The 10,263-nt window shown below is 38.5% G+C and overlaps 1 protein-coding gene across 3 annotated transcripts in view; it reads right to left on the reverse strand.

The window, feature by feature from the left end:
* The window catches only part of LOC120547799 (nuclear factor NF-kappa-B p100 subunit-like), a 25,823-nt gene extending 16,454 nt beyond the window's left edge, over positions 1 to 9,369 (reverse strand). For 2 of the 3 annotated variants that reach the window (XM_039783489.1, XM_039783490.1), the window contains exons 1-2: positions 9,265 to 9,369; positions 5,752 to 5,903 (exon numbers count right to left, since the gene is read on the reverse strand). In XM_039783489.1, the coding sequence (XP_039639423.1) occupies positions 5,752 to 5,768 (17 nt within the window). In that variant the 5' untranslated portion in view covers positions 5,769 to 5,903; positions 9,265 to 9,369. The remainder of the gene's footprint in view (positions 1 to 5,751; positions 5,904 to 9,264) is intronic. The other variant, XM_039783491.1, reaches the window with a different exon arrangement.
* Positions 9,370 to 10,263: the final 894 nt, after the last annotated feature.

The raw sequence follows: 10,263 nt of genomic DNA on the forward strand, positions 1-10,263 counted from the left end.
CTACTGACTACTGACTACTGACTCCACACAGAGAGACAGACAGAGAGAGAGAGAGAGAGGGGACGCCCCACCCTCCCCTCACAGATACCTGAAAGCCAATCAGAGCCCAGCTCAGCGGCTCATTTACATAAACCCACAGCAGGGTGACAGTGACTGGGGGAAGTTTGTGTGACCTCTGACCCCTGCAGGAATCCACAGAGGTGATTTCCTGTTTCTCTGAAAACGGCTCGGCTTTTCTGTCAACATGATGAAATGTTTCTTCATCTGATTAATGTCACAAACTACCCCAAAAAACACCCAAAACGCTTCCCACCCCCAAAAAAAACACCTGAGGCAGAGACCTGAGCCATCGTCAACACGTTTCAATCAACAGAACATGGAGACTTTTTATTTAACTGGTTTCAACTAGTGCTGCACGAGTAATCAATGTCACTGGATTGCACTTTTTGTGTGTGTGTGTGTGTGTGTGTGTGTATGTGTGTATTTGTGTCTGTGTGTGTGTGCCTGTGTGTGTCTGTATGTGTGTATGTGTTTGTTTGTGTGCCTGTGTGTGTGTGTTTGTGTGCCTGTATGTGTGTGTGTGTGTGTGTGTATTTGTGTCTGTGTGTGTGTGTGTGTGTCTGTGTGTGTGTGTGTGTGTATTTGTGTCTGTGTGTCTGTGTGTGTGTGTGTGTGTGTGTGTGTGTGTGTGTGTGTGTGTGTGTGTGTGTGTGTGTGTGTGTGTGTGTGTGTGTGTGTGTGCGCCCCTACTAAGCTCCGACCTGAAGAGGAGCAGACGCACCTTCGCCAAAAATGAAGACTGAAAAACAGAACTATTTTGGTACATTTACTCGCCATGTGGCAGATAGCCATACAGATAGATTTAATTTATTAATTATATATTATTTAAATTTAATATTTAGAGTTAAATAATTGTAAAATGTAGTACAGAGTCTGTAGTCTGAGAACTTACGTGTCACAAACGGCAATTCCACAACTGTACATCAGCGTGAAAGACGACATATTCATGTTCTGGATATTTAAAATGTCTTCCAGTTCCAGTGTTAAATATTATTTAGAAATAAAAGTGTATTGATCTTTGAAAAGGTGTACCTGTATTATTATGCCATTATCATTATATTAGATGCAAATGGTCTCTCGATGACAATATTATCGTTTATCGCAATAATTTCTGGGACAATTTATCGTCCAGCAAAATTTGTTATCGTGACAGGCCTAGTGTGTGTGTGTGTGTGTGTGTGTGCCTGTGTGTGTGTATTTGTGTCTGTGTGTGTATTTGTGTCTGTGTGTGTGTGTGTGTGTGTATGTGTGTTTACTATAGTAAAGTTCAAAGACAGACAGTGTTCAAAAAGTGCAATCCACATGTTTACATATGTCTATGTCAATAATAAATTAAATAATCTAAATACCGTATTTTCTGGACTATAAGTCGCTCCGGAGTATAAGTCGCATCAGTCAAAAAATGCGTCATGAAGAGGAAAAAAACATATATAAGTCGCACCGGACTATAAGTCGCATTTATTTAGATTTTTATTTATTTTTTCATCTGTCAACTACACAACAGCACCCAGAACAACAGGCTGAACACAGTAGGTGTCCGGTATGTTACCGTAACATTAAAACACCAATTATAAACATATAATACACAACACAAGACACCATAGGTACGTAGTTACCGTAACACATTAACAGTTATTGAACTACACAACAGCACCCAGAGCACCAGCTACCAGGGCGTGGAGCGTGGATGGATTAAAAGGCGTGGAGACGTAGCTGCACCGTTGACCAGCCCCTCCCGACTCCTTCCTCCAGCTCTGGCCATCTCGCTCTCAGCCCGCCATTAGCCGATTAGCCGATTAGCTTTCTCTGATTTCTTCACTGCAGTAAGAGTCACCTTTTCTCCAGTCTCCCTCACAAGTTTCTCCCTCATTTCAAACTTTCTTTCTGCTGCTCCATTACCGTTTTCGGCTGCATATTTTACTACCTGCAGTTTGTCATCTCTTTTCTTTCTCAGTTGTCTTTAGCAGCAGCGTTCTAGTCGTCACAAGCCTAGAGCGCCCTCTCGCGGCTGTAGACGGTGATGTTTTCAGTATGAATTAACATTTAAAAACATGTTAAATTATATATATTTTGATATATAAGTCGCACCTGACTATAAGTCGCAGGACCAGCCAAAGTAGGAAACAAAGTGCGACTTATAGTCCGGAAAATACGGTACTACTAAGTGTGGTAAAGCCACATTTGGTTTTATAATCACACTTTAGTGTGATTGGTTTCTGACTTTCATATGAATGTTTCCACCAGGCTTGGTCAGTGCTCAGTATACTACTGGGACTGGAGTAGTTAAATAAAAGATGTCATCCATTTAAATTCATGCCATCACCTGATTTCATCATCACACCCAGGCCTGGCCTGCAGGAAAGATCAGTGTGTTTAATCCAGCTGATCTTGTGTTGTGTTGTTCAGACTACACAATCAGTCCCTCCAGATCAGGGGTCGGCAACCTTTTTGATATGAAGTGCCCTTTTCTAAATTTATTGGTTATTAGTGTGCCATGACAACATTAAGTTTAATTATGACATCACATCAAAATGTAATATCCAGGGAATCTGTAATTTTATTCCACAGCAACATTTGATAACATTTATTTCTCATAATCAGGACCTTGCAATTATTATTATTGTATATCATTATGATGATTATGGAAACATGGTTTTAGTATGCAGCGTCCTGATTGGTGTAAAATGGGCTGACAAAAATATCAGTTGTGGAAAAGCCCAGCTTTAATGATGAATCGACTGATAAGAAGGTACTACATGCCTCATTTTCAATGAAATGATGCTGTTGCAAAATAATAATAACACAACCAGCATCATTATCAAGAACGAAGAACACGAACATAACGACTGCGTCATTCACGTGCATATTGAGTAACTACATGTATTTGTTTTGGTCTTATAATGCATCCATATTTAGGCATGCGGATGAGAGAGTGCTTCAGCATTTCAACCATGATTTCATCACATCAATAACTCTCTTGCACACATATTGCCAGTGTGCCATTGGTTAAAGTGCCCATATTATGAAAAAAACACCTTTTTCTGGTGATTTGGGGTGTTCTTTTGTGTCTCTGGTGCTTCCACACACATACAAACTTTGATAAAACATCCATCCATGCTGTTCTGAGTGAGATCTGGTTTCTGAATGTGTCCTGCCTTCAGTCTCCTGGTGAGCTGGTCAAAATCGGCTCGGACTGTGATGTCACAATCCGAAATGAGCTGGCTAACCGCAACCGTTAGCTCGTAGCGTTAGCGTTAGCATGCTAAGTCGTTCTCAATAGCAAAGCACCGCTACAACACACACAAGTTCACCATAATGTACAAAAGAACTACTTCCATGTGCGCCCTCATTTAGAAGTCTCCCAGCTGATCCTGCCTTGTAACTGACCAAAGTTGGAGAAACAGGCTTTCTTTTACTGTCTCTAGAGTTAGCTAGCTGACATGCTCTACATCTGAGCTACTGAGCATGTGCGAGTGCAATCAAAGATAGTACAGAAGAAGAAGAAGATGAAAAGAGGTCTCACTCTGTAGCTAAAACAGAAACCAGGTGAAAAGAGGATCTGCAGCAGTGAGAGAGAGCTGTGCAGTACAACAACAATATGGTGTTTTTTGAAAATTAAACCATGTAAACCTATTCTGGTACAACCTTAAAATACAGTTATGAACCTGAAAATGAGCAGAATATGGACGCTTTAAGGTCTAAGGTTGCCGACCCCTGCTCCTGATTAACGCGATTACGCGATCGCATGATTCAACGCATAATCAGCCAAAGTCACACAGTAGAGGAATTACCGTATAGTACAGGAGAAGCTCACAGGCAGTTTGGACTTCCATTATCTGTTTAGGTTTAATGACTAATGTTAACTAGCATGTTAGTGATCAGTAATTAGCCTGTGCCTTATCTCCTTACATATATATATAAAATCTGGATTCGGTGCATCCCTACATAACCGTAACCATAACGATGTGAGCATCCACGCTGCTGAGCGATCACGTTCAAGTCAAGCACGCGCTGCACGCTCCAGCTGACAGGAATGTCTGTTTAATATCCTACATATTTGTGATTTTGGGTACATTTTATGAACCAATAAAGTCTGACCGGACACTAACAGTTTGATAATCACATCTAACACACAGAGCTAAAGGATCTGATTGGCTGTCAGCGTCTCTCTCCTCCGTGTCATGTTGTAAACTCAGATGGATTCTGATTGGCTGTCAGTGTCTCTCTCCTCTGTGTCATGTTGTAAACTCAGATGGATTCTGATTGGCTGTCAGTGTCTCTCTCCTCCGTGTCATGTTGTAAACTCAGATGGATTCTGATTGGCTGTCAGTGTCTCTCTCCTCCGTGTCATGTTGTAAACTCAGATGGATTCTGATTGGCTGTCAGTGTCTCTCTCCTCCGTGTCATGTTGTAAACTCAGATGGATTCTGATTGGCTGTCAGTGTCTCTCTCCTCCGTGTCATGTTGTAAACTCAGATGGATTCTGATTGGCTGTCAGTGTCTCTCTCCTCCGTGTCATGTTGTAAACTCAGAAGGATTCTGATTGGCTGTCAGCGTCTCTCTCCTCCGTGTCATGTTGTAAACTCAGAAGGATTCTGATTGGCTGTGGACGGCCCTTTACAGTTTAAATTAACGGTTTGCTAGGTACGGGGCCCTGTTATTTCGAGTTTCGAGTTACACACACTTTGCACACGGCACGCTTATCCCAGCTGGGCCTCTCGCCAGCTAGCGTCGCGGCCAACGTAGAAGGAGACAAAAGCTAGCCAAATAGCCAAAAAAGGCCACTTAAAAGTCGGAAAAATTGTCCCAACAAAACCGAAAAAGCCCAGTTTGTGTTTCATAGGAACCCGCTGATGAGCATGTAAATATTATGGTATGTATCTGCACTTTAACTCCTGGAAAACAACTCAATGACTTCTTTAACGTTAGAACGTTAAGTCATCTTTTCACCGCATCATCATCATCATCAGCAGCAGCAGCGTGCGTGTGTGTGTGTGTGTCTCTGTGTGTCTGTGTGTGTGTGTGTGTGTGTGTGTCTCTGTGTGTCTGTGTGTGTGTGTGTGTGTGTGTGTGTGTGTGTCTCTGTGTGTCTGTGTGTGTGTGTGTGTGTGTGTGTGTGTGTGTCTCTGTGTGTCTGTGTGTGTGTGTGTGTGTGTGTTGTTCTCTGTGTGTGTGTGTGTGTGTGTGTGTCTCTTGTGTGTGTGTGTGTGTGTGTGTGTGTGTGTGTGTGTGTGTGTGTGTGTGTGTGTGTTGTGTGTGCTTCTCTCTCTCTGTGTGTGTCTCTGTGTGTGTGTGTGTTGTCTGTGTGTGTCCGTCTGTCTGTCTGTCTGTCTGCCTGCCTGCCTGCCTGCCTGCCTGTCTGTGTGTGTGTGTGTGTGTGTGTGTGTGTGTCTGTCTGTGTGTGTTGTGTGGTGTGGTGTTTCATAGGAACCCACTGCTGAGCATGTAAATATTATGGTATGTATCCCGCTGACCTTTAATGTAGCTGGTTTAGAGCCACAAAGCTCCCCAAAAACACCTGAGGCAGAGCCACAAAGCTCCCCAAAAACTAAAATTAAATTAATTAACAAATTAAGAAACAAACAGCTTTAATTAGGTTATAACCTAAAGTAATAATAACCTTTTCACCGCAGCAGCAGCAGCGAGTCAGCGAATGAGAAGCATTTAACGAGTCATGATGGCTGAACGCACCTGAGAGCTCCCGCCATGACTCAGCAGAAACTAGATGATGATGATGATGATGATGATGGATGATGATGATGATGATGATGATGATGATGGGGGGACGAAGGCTCTGCTCCCTGCAGGACGGTCTGTTGTTCTTCTTTCTACCGGGGCTTTCCCTGCAGACGCAAAATCAGGAGTTAATCACAGCACACAGGGTGTGTGTGTGTGTGTGTGTGTGTGTGTGTGTGTGTGTGTGTGTGTGTGTGTGTGTGTGTGTGTGTGTCTCTGTGTCTCATGGAGTCATATCTAAACCCATCAGAGGGAATTTCCACTCCTCCTCTCCTTTACTCTGTGATTATTTAGGGACAATCCTCGATTTCCAGACTGAACAAACAACAAACTGCTGCTTCTGTTACAGAAACACCACACACACACACACACGCACACGCACACGCACACGCACACGCACACGCACACGCACGCACACGCACACGCACACGCACAGTTCATGTCCTGAAGAAGTTAAAGAGAAAACACAACACAAAAAAACACCCAGGAAACAGGTAGAAAAGAAATTCCCCCCCAAAAAAACTGGTAAAAGGTAACAAAAACTCCGAAAATTCCACAAAAAAGTCGACATAAAAGTACAAAAAATATTGTCCCAAATAAACCTTGAAAAAATTGCCAAAAACGCCAAAAAATATGCCAAAAAAGTCGACATAAAAGTACAAAAAATATTGTCCCAAATAAACCTTGAAAAAATTGCCAAAAACTCCGAAAATTCCACAAAAAAGTCGACATAAAAGTACAAAAAATATTGTCCCAAATAAACAGTGAAAAAATTGCCAAAAACGCAGAAAAATATGCCAAAAAAGTCGACATAAAAGTACAAAAAATATTGTCCCAAATAAACCTTGAAAAAATTGCCAAAAACGCAGAAAAATATGCCAAAAAAGTCGACATAAAAGTACAAAAAATATTGTCCCAAATAAACCTTGAAAAAATTGCCAAAAACGCCGAAAATTCCACAAAAAAGTCGACAAAAGTACAAAAAATATTGTCCCAAATAAACAGTGAAAAAATTGCCAAAAACGCAGAAAAATATGCCAAAAAAGTCGACATAAAAGTACAAAAAATATTGTCCCAAATAAACCTTGAAAAAATTGCCAAAAACGCCGAAAAATATGCCAAAAAAGTCGACATAAAAGTACAAACAATATTGTCCCAAATAAACCTTGAAGAAATTGCCAAAAACGCCGAAAAATATGCCAAAAAAGTCGACATAAAAGTACAAAAAATATTGTCCCAAATAAACTTTGAAAAAATTGCCAAAAACGCCGAAAAATATGCCAATAAATCGACATAAAAGTACAAAAAATATTGTCCCAAATAAACTTTGAAATAATTGCCAAAAACGCCGAAAAATATGCCAAAAAAGTCGACATAAAAGTACAAAAAATATTGTCCTTAAAATAAACCTTAAAAATGGCGACAAAACCGTAAAAAAATAAATAAAAATCTGGCAAAAAAAGCGCCAAACCTTCAGAAAATAAATCCCAGCCGATGTGTTTTCATACGACCTCCTTGATAAGAATGTAGATATTATGGGATGTAGATATTATGGGATGTAGATATTATGGGATGTAGATCTTATGGGATGTAGATATTATGGGATGTAGATCTTATGGGATGTAGATATTATGGGATGTAGATCTTATGGGATGTAGATCTTATGGGATGTAGATCTTATGGGATGTAGATATTATGGGATGTAGATCTTATGGGATGTAGATCTTATGGGATGTAGATATTATGGGATGTAGATATTATGGGATGTAGCCTTGCTTTAACTCCTCTATACTGTTTCTGCACTATGTAATACAAATATTAAATCACAAAAATAAATAAAACGCTGCGTCGGGAGAGCCAATCTCACCGTGGAGATCCATTTTGGCGAAGCGCCCTTGACCGGCAGCTGATTGGACGAACGCGTCATGTGGGTCTGGCTGCTCGAAATATTCAAAAATTCCATCGTGGCGGCCCGTTGAGAATCCGATCTCGTATTTTACGAAAAAATAGTTCACGGAAAACGTGTTTCTGAAAACATGTGAAGAGAGAAGCAGGCCGTGCAACTGCTGAATCTGTCTGGCCATTGGTCAGCTTTTTTTGGACAACGCGGCATTCCCAGGATGCTTTGCGGGCGCGCTAAAGTCGCTCGACGTCACCCGGAGGAACAGAGTGGAGCGCGACAGAGTTATCGTGTCATAAACGATGTCATCGTTCTCTCGCCCTGCCGGTTTGTTGATGATTTCATTCGATTTTTGCCGTCGGCCAATCAGGAGCTGAGTTTCCACATTTGTTTACCTTTTACCAAACATTTTTCTGATGTCTTTTTTGCGCTTTTGCATTTTTTTTTACGATTTTTTTTTTCCGACATTTTTTATGCATTTTTCAGCTGTTTTTTTTCTGTGTTATTTTTTGCCATTTTTGCCATTTTGTTTACGTTTTTGAAGCTTTTTGCTTTTAAAAAAAATAATTGTTTTAGGCTCTTTTTTTTCTTCTTTTTGTTGTCACTGTTGTTTTTTATTAAAAGTTTTTTTCGACATTTATTTTGAAATATTTTAATAAAAATTGTAATGGACAAGTGAAAGAAAAACGTAACACTGAACCCCCATTGACCATTAAGGACTTCAGCTCTGATTATGAAGACAACTTGGTCAGATTTCGTTTCATTTAGTAGTTTGAGCTGTTTTAAGTCGGTTTCTTTCATTTGCAGCAGCAGTTTGTAGTTCTTAGTTCAAGTTTACAGGATCATTTCAGCCTGAAAACACTTTCACTCCATTTTATTTTGAAATGACAGATTTTGAGTCACATTTTGAGTGAAAATCTTATATAACAACATGTTTAAAGGGTAAAAAAAAAGTGGTATCCAATTCCGCCCATGCATCTTTAATTAAATACCTAAACTTAAAAATACAGACTCGGATATTTTAATTATTTTGTGTGTTTTTATATATTATTCAAATTAACAATGAACAGTTTTCTGAATATTACTTTTGTCATATTTTTACGAAGAATAAATATTTTTAGAATAAAAATGTCCTAAATTCAACTTGACTAATAAAACAAAGCACATTTAAAAAATAAAAAATAATAATTAAAAACTGCAAAATGTGTAAATAAAGTTACAGAAGTTTGAATTATTGCCCACAGCTAGAACCAGTTACACAATCTGACCAAACTGCAGCGGTTTTATTAAATTAAAACAACGAATAAAGCTTCAAAATACCCCAAAAATCAGCTGCTTACACTTTAATGTGACCCGCAGTTCAGTGGGTTTAATATCTTAGCTAGATTTTGGGGACAAACACGTTAAATGGACATTTAAACGGTCGTTTCTGACAGTTGGACGTTACTGTGAAAACGTCTCGCGCTTATTTAGCTCTGTGTTTTGTCCGTTATTTGTCCGTTATTTGTCCGTTATTTGTCCGTTTGTGTCGAGAGAAGCAGAAATAAAGACTTTAAAAGTGAGTTTACCTTTCTGTCGCAGCTTTCTCTCCGTCTGTTTCCCCAAAAAACACTCAACTCCCAACGGGACTGAAATGTCAAAACCGCTGCATCAACACCAGAGGAAACGTCCGGTCTCCTCTTTTCAAAATAAAGTTAGTTTGACCAGGAAACGTTCGTTTTTAAAAAAATAAGTTTAGTTTTAGTCTTTATATATTTATAGTATATAACTTTTGGCAGCAACTGAATTGTGAGATAAACAAACCTAAAAATGTATCTGTGTGTATCAGAAAAATGTTTAAAATGAAGAAAAAAGAACACTGTAAATTAAAAGTTTTATTTTTTTAAATGTATTCAGTTTAAATTTTAAATAAATAAATAAAGAAACCCAGAGCGGCTTATTAACCTTTGGTATTAATACACAAACCTTTAATTAAATATTAAAGTTCAAGTGTGTAAAAAACGTTTTAAGAGTCCTGTGTTTAGTTTAACAAAAAAAAAACATTATTATTATGTGCTCTCTTTTATTAATTTTGTATTAATTCTTTACATATTTTTCCTTTTAATAATAAAAATATCAGAGCAATGAGCATAACAGCTTTTTGTGTGTGGTTTTTGGCACTTCTTTTTACTCTTTTGGTGCGTTTTTCTTTGAAGACAAGAGTACAATTAATATGTACAAGTATGTAAAAAGAAAACAGAGAACAAATATACGAAGATAGATGTATTTATATGCCAATCTTTAATTAAATATTCATTATTATTCAACAAAAGAGGAACTTAAAAAAAATATATTACAAATACGTCTTTTATTATTTATGTATATTTTATATTACGTTATATATTTTAACGTTCAATACTTAACAAATAAATTTGTACAATATGTAGGCTATATGTAGAAAGAAAATTGAGGGGAAAAAATGCATCAAAAGAAAAATAAAAAGAAAGTTTTCAGTGAGACAGAAAGTGATGTAAATATACAAAATAATTTCTCTGTCTAAAAAACAATTGTGTCACTTTCAAAGTTTC

The sequence above is a fragment of the Perca fluviatilis genome, chromosome 19 (genome assembly GCF_010015445.1).
Source record: "Perca fluviatilis chromosome 19, GENO_Pfluv_1.0, whole genome shotgun sequence".
Taxonomy (NCBI): domain Eukaryota; kingdom Metazoa; phylum Chordata; class Actinopteri; order Perciformes; family Percidae; genus Perca; species Perca fluviatilis.